The 21,555-nt window shown below is 40.1% G+C and overlaps 1 protein-coding gene across 2 annotated transcripts in view; it reads left to right on the top strand.

Moving 5' to 3' along the window:
• Window positions 1-21,555, top strand: part of LOC115222160 (dynein heavy chain 1, axonemal-like) — a 298,343-nt gene that overhangs the window by 189,239 nt on the left and 87,549 nt on the right. For both annotated transcript variants that reach the window (XM_036511126.1, XM_029792301.2), the window contains exons 47-50: window positions 82-255; window positions 3,404-3,582; window positions 15,671-15,904; window positions 21,069-21,265. In XM_036511126.1, coding sequence (XP_036367019.1) covers window positions 82-255; window positions 3,404-3,582; window positions 15,671-15,904; window positions 21,069-21,265 — 784 coding nt within the window. The remainder of the gene's footprint in view (window positions 1-81; window positions 256-3,403; window positions 3,583-15,670; window positions 15,905-21,068; window positions 21,266-21,555) is intronic.

The following is a 21,555-nucleotide window of genomic DNA, read 5'->3' as shown; positions in this document are numbered from 1 at the left end:
CAATGTTGACCTTTCCATGTCACATGCCTCGGAGACTTCGTTCAATTTATCATCATTCACTGTTGTCACTCTTTTCTTTAGGTGAATTCCATAATCTTGTTGATGTCAACTTTGTTTGTTCAATGGGACCACCAGGAGCAGGAAGAAATGCTGTCACAGCCCGTTTGTTACGACATTTTAATTTCCTGGCTTTCACAGAAATGGAAGACATTAGTAAAAAGAAAATATTTGGAACCATTTTCGAATCTTGGATTGGTAAGGAATGCACTCACTCACACACATATGCAGACATACACACTCTGAATCCAAATTAGAAACATGCAAAACTGTACTTGTAGGAATTTGATATTATAGTCTCTTAAACATTTGAATTTAAAATGACTGCAAATTTTTATTTTCAATATGAAGTAAGAGAAGATGGGATTAATTGGAACACATTTCACAAAAAAGCCTGTTTTCAACATATGATTAGCATGTTTGTTTTATGTCTCTCTGCCATACTAACATGGGTTAGTTGAATATACAGCACAAGATGCAGACAACCTATTGTAATATACTCTGCAGCGTGTGGCAGCATGTCTAAATGTACCTAAGTTGTCTAAAAGTTCATAAGTCTGGGAAAAAGTGCACTCATATATCTGTCAATAGAGTGAGTATATTATCCAAAGTGTACAGTATTCTATATCCAATATGGCCAATCTTAGCAATTAGTTTTGTGTTAGGGATTCAATGGATTGTTAGGTAACAATCCAATTATATCACAATTCTGTGGTGAGTCTATATAAGATTATGTAATCAGATTGTTGCCTAACAATCCGTTGAATCCCAAGTGTGAAACCAGTTAGTCAGATTGGCCATAATAGATACATAATGCTGTACACTTCAGACAATATGTGTGTGTGTGTATTATCATCACCATTTAACTTCTGTTGTCCATGCTGGCATGCATTGGATGGTTTGACTGGGGCTGGAAGGCTGCACCAGACTCCAGTCTGATTTGGCATGGTTTCTATGGTTGGAGGCCCTTCCTAATGCCAACCACTTTGAGAGTGTAATGGATGCTTTTATGTGCCTCCACCATGGGTACCACCATCTGCCACAACTGCAATTTTACTTGGCTTGATGGGTCTTCTTAAGCACAACATAATGCCAAAGGTCTCGCTCATTGCATCTGTGAGACCCAATATTCAAAAAGAACTCAGCCACTTTCCTTACACGAAGCCCAATGCTTGAAAGGTGCTTTTTACATGCCGCCAGCGCAAATACCAGTTATGTGACATGAGCATCTACCACGACTATGACTTTACTTGGCTTCACGGGTCTTCTCAAGCACAGCATATTGCCAAAGGTTTGGTCATAAGTCATTGCCTCTGTGAGGCCCAAAGTTTGAAGATCCTGCTTCATTATCTCATCCCATGTCTTCCTGGGCTTACTTCTACCACAGGTTTCCTCCACAGTTAGAGATCAGCATGTCTTTATGCAGCTGTCCTTGTCTATATGCATCTCATGACCATACCAGTGCATTTGTCTCTCTTGCACACTGCATCCGATGCTTCTTGTGCCTAGCTTTTCTCTCAAGATGCTTACACTCTGTCAAACATGCATACTGACTTGCACATCCAGTGAAATGTACTGGCTTAAATGTTTCCAAGCCTATGCGTGTCCTCGACTGTCACACACCATATTTCACTGCCATGTAGCATAGTGGTTCACACACATGCATCATACAATCTGCCTTTCACTTTGAGGCAGAGGCCGTTTGTTGCCAGCAGAAGTCGAAGCACTCTGAACTTTGCCCAGCCTCTTCTTATTCTCACAGCTACACTCGTGGAGCATCCACCTCTACTACTGACTCGGTCATCTAGATAACAGAAGCTATCTGCTACCTCTAGCTTACTCTTGTTTGAAGGCTTACTCGTGTCCTCTTGTTTGAGGGCTGAGAAAATCAATAGGAAACATAAGTTATTGCTGATGATGCCTTCTTCTTGCACCATTCTGTACATTTTCTGGTATTGTGACTTTGAGGCATGCAAAATCTTTGCTTGAAATATATTTTATGTCATTCTTACTTTTGAAGAGTTTTCACTTTCCTGCCTGACATTTCTTTAGAAAATGATGCACTTTCAGTCTACATTCAAGACTCAGCAATCATCAAGTAAATTTGACTCATATTCAAATGCTAAAATTCTAATCTAAACTGCTGCTGCATATGTTGGTGTTCAGGTGACTGTTTGAGGCTCCATAGCAAAAGTCTGGTCATACTCACTTGTGAATTTTTTTGTTTTTGGAAGTGCCAGTTTTCTGTGCAGTTTGTTAGAACATGTCCCACCCACCCCTTTCATCATTTTCTTCCTCCTCATCCCAAGTAGCAATGACCTCAATATATATTCTCTCTCTTTTACTCTTTTACCTGTTTCAGTCATTTGACTGTGGCCATGCTGGAGCACCACCTTTAGTCGAGCAAATCGACCCCAGGACTTATTCTTTGTAAGCCTAGTATTTATTCTATCGGTCTCTTTTGCCGAACTGCTAAGTTACGGGGACGTAAACACACCAGCATCAGTTGTCAAGCGATGATCGAGGGACAAACACACACACACACAAACATACACACACACATAAATATATACACATATATACGACGGGCTTCTTTCAGTTTCCGTCTACCAAATCCACTCACAAGGCTTTGGTCGGCCCGAGGCTATAGTAGAAGACACTTGCCCAAAGTGCCACGCAGTGGGACTGAACCCAGAACCATGTGGTTGGTAAGCAAGCTACTTACCACACAGCCACTCCTGCTCCTATATGCAATGCATTCCATTGAACAATCAACACAAAAATATTTATTCCCCTTTACAGTATTTGTTAATTAAACAGAATATTTCTGCTAAGTGAACAAATTATTTTAAGATGTGAAAAATGCCGAATCCTTTGTAGAAAGGAAAAGTTTCTGCCTTGATTTGATACAAAAATGGCTGAAAGTTAAAACAGACTCTCTCACATGCAATATAAGAAGCAGCTCAATCTGTTAAATAAAGATGTGTTTCAACTTAACTTACATTCCAACTAAACCCATTTCACTATGTAATTTTTTTTTTCTTCTAATTTCTTCATCATTTCAGCAAAATAGCAAAATAGAAGGAAGTGTTTATGCAGTCCAGTTTTCGTAACCGGTCTATTTTATCTTTACCAAAACCCAACCCATAAGTGCTCCCTGATAATTCAGTGAAACTGTTCTAAAACTTGCTTAATCAAAAGTTCATGCAGGACTGTCACAGTGGAACTGCTGTGTGTGCATGCATATGTGTGTGAGTCTGTGTGTGCATGCATGCCATTGGTACATTATCTCAGATGTATGAGATATTGCACCAAATAATCACTTGACCTTTTTCTGTCTTTTCAGCCGATGAAGAGTCAGTAACTGAATATAGTGAACAACTTGTTGATACATCTATTCTGGTTTACAACACCATCACCACACAGCTGTTACCGACTCCAGCCAAGTCTCATTACACATTCAATCTCAGAGATTTATCAAAGGTTTTCCAGGGAATGCTTATGGGAAACATTAAAAGAATTAAGGTACAACATATATGTTAAATATGTATATATCCTTTATGTATGTGTAATATGTATGTATGTGTACACACAAACACACACACACACACACACACACACAATAAAAAACAGTAAAGCATAAATTTCATAGATTATTTCATAATTAAATAAATCAGTTGTTTCATTAGAAATCATCATCATCATCGTTTAACGTCCGTTCTCCATGCTAGTATGGGTTGGATGGTTTGACCGGGGATCTGGGAAGCCAGAAGGCTGCACCAGGCTCCAGTCTGATCTGGCAGTGTTTCTACAGATGGATGCCCTTCCTAACGCCAACCACTCCATGAGTGTAGTGGGTGCTTTTTACGTGCCACCTGCACAGGTGTCAGGTGAGGCTGGCAACGGCCACGATCGGATTGGTGCATTTTACGTGCCACCGGCATGGAAGCCAGTCGAGGCGGCACTGGCATCGGCCACAATTTGGATGGTGCTTTTTACGTGCTACCGGCACGGAAGCAAGTCGAGGCAACGCTGGCATCGGCCACGATTCGGATAGCGCCTTTTACGTACCACCGGCACGGAAGCCAGTCTAGGCGGCGCTGGCATCAGCCACCTTCAGATGGTGCTGTTTACATGCCACCGGCTCAGGGATCACAACTGCAGGTTTCATTGATTATGATGTCGGAGTACTTGACTCAATGGATCTCCTCAAGCACAGGGTCGAAATGGTATTTCTTCACTTGCCACCTGCACAGGAGTCAGTCCAGCGGTCCTGGCAACTGCCGGGTTGCAGTCATAGGATTGGTTCAATTTCGATTCCGATTTCGATTTCACTTGCCCCAACAGGTCTTCGCAAGCAGAGTTTAGTGTCCAATGAAGTGGGGTTGGCATGGGTGCCTGTCATCGGATGAGGTTCGATTTCGACTTCACTTGCCTCAACAGGTCTTTGTGTGTCCAAGGGAGGAAAGACATGCATAAGTGGGCTGGACTCACTTGTCCTGCCGGGTCTTCTCACGCACAGCATGTTTTCAAAGGTCTCGGTCGCTGGTCATTGCCTCGATGAGGCCTAAAGTTCGAAGGTCGTGCTTCACCACCTCGTCCCAGGTTTTCCTGGGTCTACCTTTTCCACGGGTTCCCTCAACTTTTTCACACACCTATCTTCATCCATTCTCGCCACATGACCATACCAGTGCAATCGTCTCTCTTGCACACCACAGCTGATGCTTCTTAGGTCCAACATTTCTCTCAAGGTACTTACACTCTGTCGAGTATGCACACTGACATTACACATCCATCAGAGCATACTGGCTTGTCCTCAGCTTACGCTTGTCCTCAGCAGTCACAGCCCATGTTTCACTGCCATGTAGCATGGCTGTTTGTACACATGCGTCATACAGTCTGCCTTTTACTCTGAGCGAGAGGCCTTTAGTCACCAGCAGAGGTAAGAGCTCCCTGAACTTTGCCAAGGCTATTCTTACTCTAGCAGTTACACTTTCAGCGCACCCACCCCCACTACTGACTTGGTCACCTAGGTAAGGGAAGCTATCAACTACTTCTAGTTTTTCCCCCTGGAAAGTGACAGAAGTTGGTCTCAGAGCATTTTCAGTGTTTATTGTTCCTGAGCATCTGCCACATACAAAAACTATCTTCCTAGTTAGCCTTCCTTTGACATTGCTGCGCCTCTTATGTGTCCATAGCTTACACTTGGTGCATCTTATAGAGTTTCTACCTACGCCTTTTCTACAGATCGAGCAGGGCCATCTACCTGAAGGCATTTGTGATTTGTCTACCTTACTACTTATTAGGACTTTGGTTTTAGCTAGGTTGACTCTAAGGCCCTTCGATTCTAATCCTTGCTTCCACACCTGAAACTTCTCCTCCAGTTCTGATAGCGACTCAGCAATTAGAGCAAGGTCGTCAGCATAGAGGAGCTCCCAGGGGCAACCTGCCTTGAATTCCTCCGTAATTGCCTGGAGGACTATGATAAATAGGAGGGGGCTGAGGACTGAACCCTGGTGGACACAAACCTCTACCTTGAATTCTTCTGTGTACACGTTGCCAACCCTAACCTTACTTACAGCATCCCTGTACATGGCTTGCACAGCTCTCTCTAACCATTCATCTATCCCTAGTTTCCTCATTGACCACCAGATAAGGGATCGGGGGGACCCTGTCGAAGGCTTTCTTCAAGTCAACGAAAGCCAGGTACAGGGGCTTATCTTTGGGTAGGTATTTCTACTGCCGCTGTCTCACCAGAAATATGGCATCAGTGATGCTTTTCCCTGGCATGAAACCAAACTGCATCTCGTCCAAGTTGACTCTCTCCCTAATCAGTTGGGCTATGACCCTCTCCGTAACCTTCATTACCTGATCCAACAGCTTGATACCTCTGTAATTATTTGTATCTAGGGCGTCTCTTTTACCTTTGTAGCTGTTGACTATTATGCTGCTACACCAGTCATTGGGTATGACTCCTTCGTGTATCACCTGGTTAACTATACGGGTGACTAGGTTATAGCCAACACTGCCAGATATTTTGAGCATCTCTGCAGTAATTCCTGATGGGCCTGGGGCTTTCCCTGTCTTCATGCTTCTAATTGCCTTAACTACCAAAGAACTTTCAACTCGGATAGCTGGTCCCTCTATTGGGTTGACATTCAGCAGACTCTCTTTATCCCATTCATTTTCTTTATTCAGCAACCTTTCATAGTGGCGTCTCCAAACCTCTCTCTTTGCATTCTCATTTAGCGCAAGTGAACCATCATCCATGCAAACACATTTCACTCCTACCACATCACGATTCTCTCTCACACACCGTCTTGCAACACGAAATACCTCAAGTCTTTGGTTCTCACGGCGCAGAACATTGGCAAATTTTTTCTTATCTGCTTCCCCTCTGACTAAATAGACCTGTCTCCTTGCTTCCCTTCTGGCAGTCTGACACACTTCCCTGCTACCTCCGTTCTTCCAGTCCTTCCAAGCCTGTTTCTTTTGTCTAATAGCCCTGTCAACCACGTCGTTCCACCACTACGTTACTTTGGGTCGAGTGGGGACTTTGCACCATCCACAGATCTTGTCAGTGGCTCTCAGCAGGTTGTCCTGTAGAAACCTCCAGTTGTCTTCCACATTATGTGATGCTATATCCCCTTCTATTTCATCATGGGCTTCGAGTAATACGTTTCTAAATCTCTGCCCATTTGTAGGATCTTTAAGTTTCCAGACCCTTCTCCTCCAGGCTGGTCTTCTTCTGGGCATCCATTCAGCCCCGATCCTGAAGTCGCTAACTACTAATCTATGTTGAGGGGTACATTCTTCACCTGAGAAGGTTTTGGCATTTATAAGCAGCCCTCTTTCCCTTTTTCTGGTGAGGATATAGTCAAATTGGCTGGTGTGCCTGCCAGAGCGATAGGTGACTAGGTGACGGGCGGGTTTCCTGAAGTTAGTATTGCAAAGCATAAGATCATTTGCATCGCAGAACTCCAGCAGTCTGGTTCCCTACTCATTGCGGACACCAAGACCATAGCCTCCATGTATGCCATGGAAGCCCCCTGCAAGTTGTCCAACATGTCCATTGAAATCACCAGCCACAAAAAGAAGGTCTCTGTTGTTCGTCGACGAGGTAGTCTGCAATAGGGTGTCATAGAATTGGTCTTTCTGCTTCTCCGGTAGCCCCGGCTGAGGGGCATAGGCCGAGATAATGGTAGCTGACCTATGGTGAAGCACTAATCTAATCTTAAGTACCCTGTCACATACTCTGACTACTTCGATTACCTTATCAACCCATTTCTCCGCAAGAAGTATACCCACGCCCCCAACTCTGTCAGTGCTCCCTGCCCATAAAATCTTGTACCTGCATTCTTTGCCTGTGAGGAACCTAGCAGAACCTCCTCTCCACCTTACTTCTTGGATGCAGCTCAAATCTACACGTCTCCGCTCAAGCATCTCAACAATCTCACCAGACCTACCTTTCAGTGTGCCAACGTTGAGTGTACCAACTCTGAGGGCATGGGAGGTGTGGGCCTGTGAGACCCTGGGAATGAGGGACAGCAGTGTCATGTACCTGAAAAGAAAGCTTGCTTTTGGCAGAATTCATAAGAAACACTAGACTACAACCTACGGGCAATACACCATTTTCATGCGCTATATGATCAATAGACCCTACTTAGGGGTTGGGTGGCATTTGGCCCTTAGAAGTGTTCGCGGGAGGTAAACGAGGAAGACATAGGTTAGGGACTTCCGGTTAAGGATAGGGACTTCTGGTGTGTGGAGAGGGTGGGAGGGCGGGTGTACCGCGTCTTCTGCCCTTGTATACTATGGTTAGAGAAATTAGAGAGAATGGATGAACGAAATGATAACCTTTGTTAGGAAGGATAAATAAATGAATGAATGAATGAATGAAACATTTCGGTTTAACAGATCTGCATGATCTTAAGACAAACAGGAAGACGAAGCTGTCCGTACCATGTTTACATGATAGAGAAATAGATAGATAATATAATAATAATAATAATGATAATAATAATAATAATAATAAATAATAATAGAGAACAAATGGGGGGGGGGGTATTAGGGTTACGATCTATGCATTAACCCTTTAGTGTTCAGATTATTCTATCAAACATAATGCTTATTGATTCACATTGATTTGAATTAATCATGCATTTTCTCATATCTTCAAGATCTTGATGGTGTAATTACTTCATGTAGAATAACATTGTAGGGTAGGTGTGAGAGCCTGGATCTGGTCAGTTTGAGCATAAAACAGATTAAATATTTTGGCCGGATATGGCCGGTTTAAATACTAAAGGGTTAAACATGGAGAACATGAACGAGGTTGCGAAGTCAAAATTTTCCATTTCTCGGCATCTTCTGAGATCCGTGTTCTATCGGCAGGAATTGAAAAATCGAGTAGATAAGCATAATTAATTCTATGATTAATTAATTATGGTATATAATTAATGAAAATTAATTTAAATTAAAATAAGATATTGCACTGCTTATCTCTAATCACGGTTATCTTCTTCTTAGGTCCGTTGGTGCCTTTGGATGGCACATCGGGCAGTTAGCAATTGCCAGTTATCTCTGTCTCTGGCCAACCAGTATGCTTCTTGTCAGGTGATGTCCAGTCTGCATAGGTCTTTTTGAAGGTACCACATCATGTCTTCCTTGACCGGCCCCTTTTTCTTTAACCTTCCAGCAGCATCCAGCCCATGGCTGTTTTGGCAGACCTCTTCCCTGGTAGTCTTAGTACGTGTCCAGCCATTCTCATTCATTGTTTGGTTAAAATTGCATGCAGAGGCATTACTCTTGCTGCTTGGAAAATGGCCACAAAACTGAATCCTAGCTATGCTAGCCATAAACTGTTGATGGTTTAAATGCAGATGTGACTGAGATAATCTACCATATATATATATTTAATTGCTACCATGTTTCTGTTGATGAAACGCATTTCTCTGTCTACCGACTTACCCTCTTTGTGATGTTGGTAAATGGAATAAGTATAAAAATGAATCTTTTCAATTTAACTAAATTCTGTATTTTTATGCAGCTGAAGATTGCTCCATATTTTAAAACTGATGTAATACTTGCATTGTTTAATTAAATGGAGTCGCATGAAACAATCGTACTGCATTACTTTTGGATATCCTTGTTGCTTATTTTGAATTATATGGATAATACCATACCAAATTCTGTTGCCTTTAACTTAAGTACCATATTCAACTGAATCTAAATTTTTACTGAACTTATATATATATATATATATATATATATATATATATATATATATATATATATACACATATATATACATATACACATATATATACATATATATATATATATATATACATATCTCTTATTATAAAAGGCAGATTTTATCTGCCTCCCTTTGTATCTTATAGAAATCTACAATATAGGATTTCTTCAATTACAATTTACCTAGCATTTTTAAGAGTAGAATGCCAAAATTTAGAGAAAGCAAAATTTAGAGAAAACTCACATTGTGGCATATGAGTCAAATGCTTTTCTTAGTGTGGCCTACACCACACGCACACACACAGTGTGCAACGAATAAAGTGAAAGTAATTCACTTTTTGTAGTGAGTGACTCTTTCACTCTGCCACTTCCTCTTTACACACATAGACACGCAAATATATAAATAAAATTGTAAGCTAACGTGTGTGTGTGTGTGTGTGTGAGGGTGTGTGTGCGTGTGCGTGAGTGTGTGACAGGAAAGTTTTTTGGGACGAATATAAGACCTATATCCAAGTAGCAGAAAGATCGCCCAAAAGTGTATATAGATATTTAAATGTATTTATATATTCATCTATACACAGATGTATGTATAATGTGTGTGTATATATTTCCATAGAGGTAACCTTTCACTCCATACAAAGTTTTTTAGGACGAATATAAGATCTAAAGTATATACAAGTAGCAGAAAGATCGCCCAAAAGTGTATATAGATATTTAAATGTATTTATATATTCATCTATACACAGATGTATGTATAATGTGTGTGTATATATTTCCATATAGGTAACCATTCACTCCACACAAAGTTTTTTAGGACGAAAATAAGATCTAAAGTTATCTCTAAGAAACAGAAAGATCGCCCAAAAGTGTATATAGATATTTAAATGTATTTATATATTCATCTATACACACATGTATGTATAATGTGCGTGTATATATTTCCATATAGGTAACCATTCAATCCATACAAAGTTTTTTAGGACGAAAATATTTATATATAAAAGAAAGGTTGTGTGTCTGTCTACTCCGATTTAGATTCCTAACTACTCCCACATTTTGCGATGCAGTTTAACCAAAACCGGGTATCTTATAGTCGTGATTCATATCGAGCCCTTCTGGGTATTAGCGCGCGTCTACGATGTGTCTATGATTTTACAAATAATTTACCATCATTTTTTTCCATTTTAATGCATATTTTTTAAATAAAGGGAAGTAACTCTCAAACTTCACACCAATATGCATGCTCATATGCGACATAATATCACATCAGCAGCATTTCCTCACACCCTCCTTGCACTTGGCGAAGGCAAAATACCAGGGGATGAAAATGGTAATATTGCCATCGATTCCATTTGTACCATTGTTAAGACGCCTTCTGATCTCAGAGATGCAGTGTTCCCAGATCTACAAGCTAATTATCAGAATATGGATTGGATTGGCAAAAAGGCTATACTGGCCCCGAGGAATAAAACTGTTCACCATATTAATGATGAAATGCTAAAACTCATTCCTGGGGAAGTCTATGTATATCAGTCTATCGATACAACTCCTGACCCAGAGGACATCATCAACTATCCAATAGAGGTACTCAATTCCTTTGAGCACCCCGGACTACCACCACACTTTCTCAAACTTAAAGTTGGTGCCCCTATAATGCTCATCAGAAATTTGGTTCCCCCAAAACAATGCAATGGCACACGTTTGATCGTTAAGTCCTTATCTCCCACCGTAAGCTTATATCAATATTTGCCTGAATAATCATCATAATTCAGTGCAATCATTAACAGTACTTTCAAGCAATTCAGCCCCGAGCAACGCCGGGCAATTCTGCTAGTATATATATATATACATATATATATATATACTAGCAGTATCGCCCGGCGTTGCTCGGGTTTGTTTCGACCCGCTGGAATTGTAATTTTGAAAAGTAAAAATTTTGTGAACATTTTTCTGGTCAAAATACACCGAAAAGTGGCGACACAGCAGTGAAAAAATCGTAAAAAATAGGGATTTTCATAGAAAAAAGCAGCTTTTTGATGTAAATAATTTTTGGTGTTAACATGGTCCGATTTGAATTTTATGTTCTACGGAAGGAAGAGCAACCCTTCTTCTATCATACTCTCAATTTTGGTCAACTTGCGCCGCAGGGTCTCGGAGGAGATAGTGTTAGTTGAAGGTTACCAAACGTGGCGCACACAGACAACTTTAGCTTTATATAGAGATAACACACACACATTAATACACATACATAGACACACACACACACACATGTATGTATGGATGTATATATGGGTACTTGTATGACAGAGTGGTCCCGGTTGCGCACACGCGGATTCGCGCGTGTGCACGAGCCAGACGTAGGTACTCGATACTCGATCGCCCTTAAATAATTACTTTTTTTTACAGAAACGCGAACATATATAACACGCAAAATTATTCCGTAGAATTTATCAAATTAAATAACGCAAAATTAATATATTTTTTGAAATTGCAAATTATTTAGAATATAAAAATGTGGCTGCTATTTCTAGGTGCCTGAGTAACAACCTCGCGGATTTACAGATAAATGAATTAATTACTATTTTACAGAATAAAATTAATGAATTAATTATATAAATTAAATAATTCTTGAAAATTAATTAATATTAATATTTTTTGAACAAAGTATATAATTTTTAAAACTTAAATAATAATTTTTTTTTACACAAACGCGAACGGGGAAAAGGGGGTGGCGAATTCGATTTTTTTATTTTCGTTGAATGAATTGAATGAATAGAAAAAATGTATACTATATGTTGTACATACCTTAATTTTTTCTTTTTCATGACATTGTAGCAAAATACTAGTGAATTATATAAACACCAGCAGTACATTTTTTTTTCTGGGGTATTTTTTTTCAACCTCGTCACATATTTGCACCTTTCAATTTAAACAAAGTCTTAATTAAGCAATTACGGCAGCTTAGCACTGGTTTCAATACAGGCGTGACATCTGTATCTCAATTGTTCAAAACCCTTCGAATTTTTTCGCACGTGATGATATCATAGTGAAAACTTTCAATTACGCGCGCTTAGAAGTACGCTCGCAAATTAATACTACCAAAATTTTGAAGTTCGCGCTCCGCTTGTGTGTGTGTGTGTGTGCGTGCTTTAGGTGTACGTAGATATGTGTTTTTGTGTGTGTGTGTGTCACTGAAGCCATACATACATATATACATACATAACCTCTCTCTCTCTTTTCTCTCTCAGTCACTCACTACAAAAAGTGAATAAAAAAAGTTCAGTTATTTCTGTCTTTCACTCTCTCAGTCTCTTTACACACACTAACAAAAGCACTTCACTTACACACCACACTTTCTGTGTCGCACAACCCATCAAACACACACACACACACACTCACGCACGCACACATGTACATCAATGCTTTCGGAGTGAAATGTTAAAATATTGAGTTTTCTCGAATTTTGTCTTAATTGGGGGTGAAATTGAAAGAAATTTTTTTATGGCATGACCGAATGGAGTACTTTGAAAAATCTTAGGTAAACTCTAATTGAAGAAATTGTGTGAGGAGTAAATCGTTATGTATTTATTTGTTTCTGTTTGCTGTGTTTTTTGTTTTTTTTGAGTAGTGGTTTAAGGTACACTTGCAAAGAGAAAGTGGGAGAAATTATGTTGATAGCATGAGTGATCCGTTTTATAGAAATACTTTCAGTTTAATTGTTGCACACTTGCAAAGAGAAAGTCGTAGAAATGAGAGTGATAGCGTGAGTGAATCAGATCGCTCCCTTTCTGTGTGTGTGTGTGTGTAGGCGAGTCCTGTAGCCCACACTAAGAAAAGCATTTGACTTATACACCACGATGTGAGTTTTCTCTAAATTTTGCTTAATTGGGGTTGAAATTTTAAAAACTGGACCTGGCACGACCCGATGCATTCTACTCTTAAAAATGCTAGGTAAATTGTAATTGAAGAAATCCTATATTGTAGATTTCTATAAGATACAAAGGGAGGTAGATAAAATCTGCCTTTTATAATAAGAGATATATATATGTTAGTTTAGATGAGATGCAGTTTGGTTTCGTGCTAGGGAAAAGTACCACTGATGCTATATTCCTGGTAAGGCAGCTGCAGGAGAAATACCTAGCCAAAGATAAGCCCCTGTACCTGGCTTTTGTTGACATGGAGAAAGCCTTCGACAGGGTCCCCCGATCCCTAATATGGTGGTCAATGAGGAAACTAGGAATAGATGAATGGTTAGTGAGAGCTTTGCAAGCCATGTACAGGGACGCTGCTAGTAAGGTGAGGGTTGGCAATGAGTACAGTGAAGAATTCCGGGTAGAGGTAGGGGTCCACCAAGGCTCAGTCCTCAGCCTCCTCCTATTTATCATAGTCCTCCAGGCAATAACGGAGGAATTCAAGACAGGATGCCCCTGGGAGCTCCTCTATGCTGATGACCTTGCTCTAATTGCTGAGTCATTATCAGAACTGGAGAAGAAGTTTCAGGTGTGGAAGCATGGTTTAGAATCGAAGGGCCTTAGAGTCAACCTAGCTAAAACCAAAGTCCTAATAAGTAGGAAGGTAGACAAATCACAAACGCCTTCAGGTAGATGGCCCTGCTCGATCTGTAGAAAAGGTGTAGGTAGAAACTCTATAAGATGCACCAAGTGTAAGCTATGGACACATAAGAGGTGCAGCAATGTCAAAGGAAGGCTAACTAGGAAGATGGTTTTTGTATGTGGCAGATGCTCGGGAGCATTAACCTCTGAAAATCTGCAGAAAAGAACTTCCGTCACTTTCCAAGGGGAAAAACTAGAAGTAGTTGATAGCTTCTGTTATCTTGGTGACCAAGTCAGTAGTGGGGGTGGGTGTGCTGAAAGTGTAACGGCTAGAGTAAGAATAGCCTGGGCAAAGTTTAGAGAGCTCTTACCTCTGTTGGTGACTAAAGGCCTCTCGCTCAGAGTAAAAGGCAGACTGTATGACGCATGTGTACGAACAGCCATGCTACATTGCAGTGAAACATGGGCCGTGACTGCTGAGGACATGCGTAAGCTCGTGAGAAATGAAGCTAGTATGCTCCGTTTGATGTGTAATGTCAGTGTTCATAGTCAACAGAGTGTAAGTACCTTGAGAGAAAAGTTGGACCTAAGAGGAATCAGATGTTGTGTGCAAGAGAGACAATTGCGCTGGTATGGTCATGAGGTGAGAATGGATGAAGATAGGTGTGTGAAAAAGTGCCACACCCTGGCAGTTGAGGGGACCTGTGGAAGAGGTAGACCCAGGAAAACCTGGGTTGAGGTGGTGAAGCACGACCTTCGAACTCTAGGTCTCACCAAGGAAATGACCAGAGACCGAGACCTATGGAAGTATGCTGTGCGTGAGAAGACCCGGCAAAACCAGTGAGAACAATCAAAATCAAATAATATATCAGAAAGCAGGGGTTAAGTGACCCATCCGTTCGTGTCCGCTGTCAGCCTTGTTTGGCACCCATGCCGGTGATACGTAAAAGCACCATTCGCTCGTGGCCGTTTGCCAGCTCTGCCTGGCCCCGTGTCGGTGGCACGTAAAAGCACCATCCGTTCGTGTTCGTTGCCAGCCTCGCCTGGCCCCGTGCCGGTGACACGTAAAAGCACCGTCCGTTCGTGGCCGTTTGCCAGCTCTGTCTGGCCCTGTGTCGGTGGCACGTAAAAGCACCATCCGTTCGTGGCCGTTTGCCAGCTCTGTCTGGCCCCGTGTCGGTGGCACGTAAAAGCACCATCCGTTCGTGTCCGTTGCCAGCATCGCCTGGCCCCGTGCCGGTGACACGTAAAAGCACCATCCATTCGTGGCCATTCGCCAGCTCTGTCTGGCACCTGTGCAGGTGGCACGTAAAAAACACCCACTACACTCGCGGAGTGGTTGGCGTTAGGAAGGGCATCCAGCCGTAGAAACACTGCCAGATCTGACTGGGCCTGACGAAGCCTTCCAGCTTCACAGACCCCAGTTGACCCGTCCAACCCATGCTAGCATGGAAAGCAGACGCTAAACGATGATGATGATGATGATGATGATATATATATATATATATACACACACACGTGTATATATACATGCATGCATTTTTCTACATTTGATCCCCCTTTCTCATCATTGCCACCACACCTCGACTTACAGAACTAAGAATTCTCCCATTCTGCTGCCAACTGCAGCATATAGATACTGATTCTGTGAGCATGCAACTCCATTTGCTTATACATTTACTTTACTTTTCCACAGATGAAGAAATACTGTATTGAGAATTCTTGTTTGTTCCTATTTGGTGTATTATGTTTAATGAAGATATAAATACTTCTAAGGTTTTAATCTTTTTTTCTATCTACAGAGCATATCTAATTTGTTGCGGTTGTGGTATCATGAAAGCTGCCGTGTATTCCAAGATCGTCTGGTTAATAATGAAGACCGTAACTGGTTTAATGAATGTCTTAAGCAAAGAATTGAGGAAGATTTTGAGATTGATTTTGATGAAGTCATCGTCGACCATCCAGTGTTGTTTACAGATTTTATGTCCAGGAGTGGTGATATTCGAAATTATGAAGAAGTCACTGATTATCAGAAGGTATTTTACAACAAAAGTGGAGGCACATGGCTCAGTGGTTTGGGTGTTTGGCTCATGCTTGTGAGATTAATGTTTCAATTCCTGGACTGGGTGATGCATTGTCTTCTTAATCAAAACACTCTATTTTATGTTCCAGTCTGCACAGTTGGTGAAAAGGAATAATTCTGTGTTCTATCCTAGAAGGAATATATGATAATAATAATAATAATAATAATGAAATGATTGTATACAGTGCTCAGGTGCACCACAACTTGTCAAAAGTGCGTATAAAGCATATGCAGTAATGTACAAATGTCTGGAAAGTGAAGAGTGTATGAGTCAGATACATGCTTGCGTGTGTATGGAGGGGAGAAAATCAGGTGTAGTGTTGGCAAATCTCAGGAAGCATGGAAGTTTTGAAGGATTCAGTGCTCCAACAACTAACAACTGATGCCGGCAGTTTGTTCCATGCTTCAGCAACTCTCAGCGTGAAAAAATGTTTCCAAAAGTCATGAGAGCTGTGCTGTTTTCTGACTTTGTAAACATGTCCACGGGTGTTAGACGGGTGGAGTTTGAAAAGGTGCTCAGAGTTATAGTTTGTAAGATGGTTAATAATTTTATGGGTGTCTGCCAAGTCAGCTGCCAGATGTCGGAATTTCAATGTGTCCATGCCCAGGGAAGTAAGGCATTCAGAATATCGCAAATACCTGATGGAGGGTATTCTCTTGGTTGCACATCGCTGAACAGCTTCCAGACGATTAATATCCTGGGCAAGATAGGGGCTCCAGACCATCATCATCATCATCGTCATCATCATCGTTTAACGTCCGCTTTCCATGCTAGCATAGGTTGGACGATTTTGACTGAGGGCTGTCGAACCAGATGGCTGCACCAGGTTCCAATCTTGATTTGGCAGAGTTTCTACAGCTGTATGCCCTTCTTAATGCCAACCACTGTGAGAGTATAGTGGGTGCTTTTATGTGCCACCGGCATGGGGGCCAGCCAGGCAGTACTGGCAACAACCTCACTTGAATCTTTTTACACATGCCACCAGCACAAGTGCCAGTAAGGCAGCGTTGGTAACGATCACGCTCGAATGGTGCCCTTTTATTTTCGAGTGTGATCGTTACCAACGTTGCCTTACTAGCACCTGTGCTGGTGGCATGTGTAAAAAGATTCGAGCGAGGTCGTTGCCAGTACCACCTGACTGGCCCTCATACCGGTGGCATGGTGATGCAAATTCCAGGTGAGGTCATACCATAGCTATATAAAGCCGCAGATAGATAGCCTACAAAGAAACAAAGAGACTGGCCCTATGGTCTTTATAGATTAATGCAGATTGACCATTCTATAACAAATAACTTGAGTGGTGATCTACTGAATGGTATATGCAAAGAATTCTTAAATGATATTTTCCTCTTAGGTAGAGAAAGAAAATTTTTAAAATGTAGCAATAATTGTGAGAAACTCCAAAGAAAAGGGAAAATAACTCCATGAAATTAAGAATTGATTTCACAAAATTAATTCAAATGCTTAAAGCGGAAATCTGATGTTTGTTTTCAAGCAAAGGAACAGTTATGCAATGTTTTAAGTCTTGTTTCATAATATAATTTACCTGCTTTGATTGCTTGATAAAGGTTCCCTAACAGTATATAAACAAACATATGACCAGTGTGAACGTTGCCAGAGCAGCTGACTGGCTTCCGTGCTGGTGGCACATAAAAAGCACCATTTGAACATGATCGTTACCAGCGTTGCCTTACTGGCACTTGTGTTGGTGGCACGTGAAAAAAAACATTCGAGCGAGGTCGTTGCCAGTGCCGCTGGACTGGCTCCTGTGCAGGTGACACATAAAAAGCACTCTTTGAGCATGGCCGTTGCCAGTACCGCCTGACTGGCCCTTGTGCTGGTGGCACGTAAAAGCACCCACTACACTCTCAGAGTGGTTGGCATTAGGAAGGGCATCCAGCTGTAGAAACTCTGCCAGATCAGACTGGAGCCTGGTGCAACCATCTGGTTTGCCAGTCCTCTGTCAAATCGTCCAACCCATGCCAGCATGGAGAGCAGATGTTAGACGATGATGATGATGATGATGATGGTGATGAAATAGAAAACTCATTACAAAGATTTGGGGCCAGTACTGTATTTGCTTTTTGGTAAACTTTGTGTTGGAATTATAGGACATGTTGGGTAAATACTATTGACCAATAAACTTGAAGTTACCTGCTGGAGATAGCAGGCATCTGCTTTATAATGGGTCCTATTGTGACTTATCTCAGGACCTTTAGACACATTCTCTTGATGAACAACTTTTTAGTTGGCAATTCATTAAAATATCTGCAGATGACATGTAGAAGAAAGAAATAAAATCTTTCAGAGAGTTGGGCACCTAAATTTCCATTGCTCATATATTAGAATAACACATTTGTGTACCATATATTTATCTAGGTCAATGAATAGCTGGAAATTGTTGAAATTCATACTAGATTCCTTGAAATAAAAAAAATACTTCTTTTTACAGTCCAGGTTCAACATCAAAACAGTCCATTTAGTGTTTCATTCCACTTGAATTTCTCCACTGTAAATTTCTCTCTTTGTATTTAAAAGGAAAAAAAAAATCAATACATTAATACATTACATATTAAATTAACATTCCACACACAGCTATAAATGTTTGTGTGTAGTGAACATACAGATTTATACTATAAATCTACAGTATATGTATTTATCATATTGTTTATTTTATATGTCTACATACACATGTGCATATTTACTATCAACTGCATCTTTATGAAATATTAACTAGCATCTATGGGAATAGTTAATACAAAACACTAATAAACTTGCTAATTGCCCTTAAACATGAACTAGAAGTGGTGAATAAAAGATTTCGCTATTGTGAGAAATCATTGCTTAATTTTAGGCCATTGATCATAAGTTTACTGTAAAGCCACAAACAATATATTACAATATGAAAGACAAAACCTTCAGTATCATAAAGCTCCTAAAGATATACATACAAAACTACATTATTTGATGTGTAAATTCCAAAAAAGGAGTTTTGTTTCTGGGTTAGAAACCAGCTCTTTCTCCATTTTGTGAAGAATTTGAAAAATGAAAACAAAAATAAGTGTTACTATTCTATTCTATTCTTTTTTTTTTTTCTTGAGATGTGCAATTCTGTACATTATTTACGATGGATGGATAAGTGTCCTCACCTTGTTTGTTGTTATCACAACATTTCGGCTGATGTACTCTCTAGCCTTCATCGGGTGTTCTGGTGGAATTTTTGAATCAAATCCTTTCTTTGACTAATGGGGTAAAAACTGTTCTCATTCCTAAAGTATGTTGCTGATGTTATTTTTTTATTGATATTATTTACGATTAACACCACAAAAACCAACCAATGGCTTTGTTATGTTGATGACCCCTTTATACTCTGGCTCCACCAGGAGGATGTCCAAGTAATGCTAAATCATGTGAACTCAATAAAGTCATTCACACAGTTCACAACAGAAGAGGAAAAAGACAATCAGCTGACATTCCTGGATGTATTAATAACAAGCGCTGAATATGGGTTCAGGACATCCGTATACCACAGGCCAGCCTTCACTGGACGATACCTTAACTTTAATTACCAACATCCATACAGTAGAAAGAGAGGGATTGCTCAGTGCCTGAAACCTCAAGCAAAGGCTATAAGTAGTGATCCTGATACACACCACAAAGAAATGATCAGACTAAGAAACAATCTAATATGCAACAACTACCCAGAAAATATACTTTCCACTCCAGTTAGGAAGAGAAAGGATGAAACCCATAAACTGCCTACAGTCTGTTTGCCTTATGTTGAAGGCCTCTTGGAAAAGATACAAAAGATATGTGCCCCATATGACATCAGGACAGTATTCAAGAATAATACAACACTTCGCAAATATCTCCTTTGAGTAAAACCACCAATAGAAGAGAATATGACCCAAAACTGTGTACTCCATCCCATGCAGTTGCGGTAGGTTATACAAAGGTAAAACATATTGCCCCCTCAAAATAAGGCTAGAGGAACATCATAAAGCTATGACATGAGGAGATATTGAAAAATGGGGTATAGCCAATCATGTATGACAAAACGGAGACCACCTCCCCTTGTGGGATGAAGTTAAAATAATAGACAGAGAATACCACTGGAAAGTACAAAAATTAAAAGAGAGAGGACATATGCTAGGACACAATGACTTCTTAAGCAGCAGGCCTAGTGCAGATAAGAATGTAATATGGGAACCAGTTTTAAGAAAAAATAATATATTAAGTTTATAAGCTCCAAAATTCACTCTATAATTACCCACAGGCATATAGCATAATAGATAAGAGTGCAGTACGATGTTGCTAAAGCAGTTAACAATGCCATCCACAAATTAGACTGTCCTGAAATAAACTTAGAAAATTCCTGTTATGAAATACATTCATAAACATCAATTCAACGAATACTGGTGAAATATTCCCATCAAAACTGTCAAATGTAAACATAACAGGATATTGTTGTTTGGGACAGAGGGACAAAGGTATGTACCATCATAGAGGTCAGCTGCCCTACGGATATAAATATCTCTTTGAAAATCAAAGAAAAAGAGTACATCTATGAACAACTGTTTCAAAACCTCCAGCTTCTATATCTAGACTATGAATTCATATTCATACCAATAATAATTGGAGCACTAGGTTTTGTTAGTAAATGCTTAAAAGAGAATCTGGATAAACTGGGATTTCAGAAAGAGAAATTGATCGGCTAATTTGTACATTATAAGTGCAATCTATAAGTGGAACAGTAAAAATATGCAAGACTTTTCTCAAGTTCTAAATGTGAATTTATCTGTGTTAGCTACATCCCAAAGCTGGGTATCTTTGGTGGAACCCAGTTTCCTCCTTGGTGGAAGATTTATGATAATTAAAAAATAGAAGAGACATATACACACACACACACACACATGCATCTATGCATACATATTTATGTATATATATGTATATACATATATTCACAGACAAATACAAGGAAGCAATCACACGTTATTTTATACACATATATACATGTTTCTACACAAATGTATTGACCGAAACTCAGTTTTTCATATCCATGGAATTATTTCATTCTAGCTTTGTCGATCTTTTAATTTCTTATTTTTCTTCACAGTTGAGCAGCGTGTTAGATGAGTTCTTGGAAGATTATAACCAAATCAGCATCAATAAAATGAAATTGGTTCTTTTTATGGATGCAATCACTCACATCACTAGAATTGGAAGAGTTATTCGCCAACCATATGGAAATGCCCTTCTTCTTGGAATGGGTGGAAGTGGTCGGCAGAGTCTTACACGTCTTGCTTCTCATATGTTAGTAATACATCATTCTATTTCTTTCACTTCAAATTTCATACTCTTGACTCAAGCAATGAAGAACTGATATTAAATGATGATTATGAGGATGACAAAAATGATGACAATCACCGTGGTGGTGGTGGAGGCGGCGGCAGCAGTGAAGAGATGGTTATGATTCAAGCTACATTGTGATAAAAAACAGATTTTGTTGAGCTGACTTTGATGACAAATGATAATGATGATGATCATCATCATCATTGTTTAACGTCCGCTTTCCATGCTAGCATGGGTTGGACGATTTTGAC

This window comes from Octopus sinensis, linkage group LG19 (genome assembly GCF_006345805.1).
Source record: "Octopus sinensis linkage group LG19, ASM634580v1, whole genome shotgun sequence".
Taxonomy (NCBI): Eukaryota; Metazoa; Mollusca; class Cephalopoda; order Octopoda; family Octopodidae; genus Octopus; species Octopus sinensis.
The sequence above is the reverse complement of the archived record's forward strand: the minus strand, read 5'-3'. Positions and strand labels throughout refer to the sequence as shown.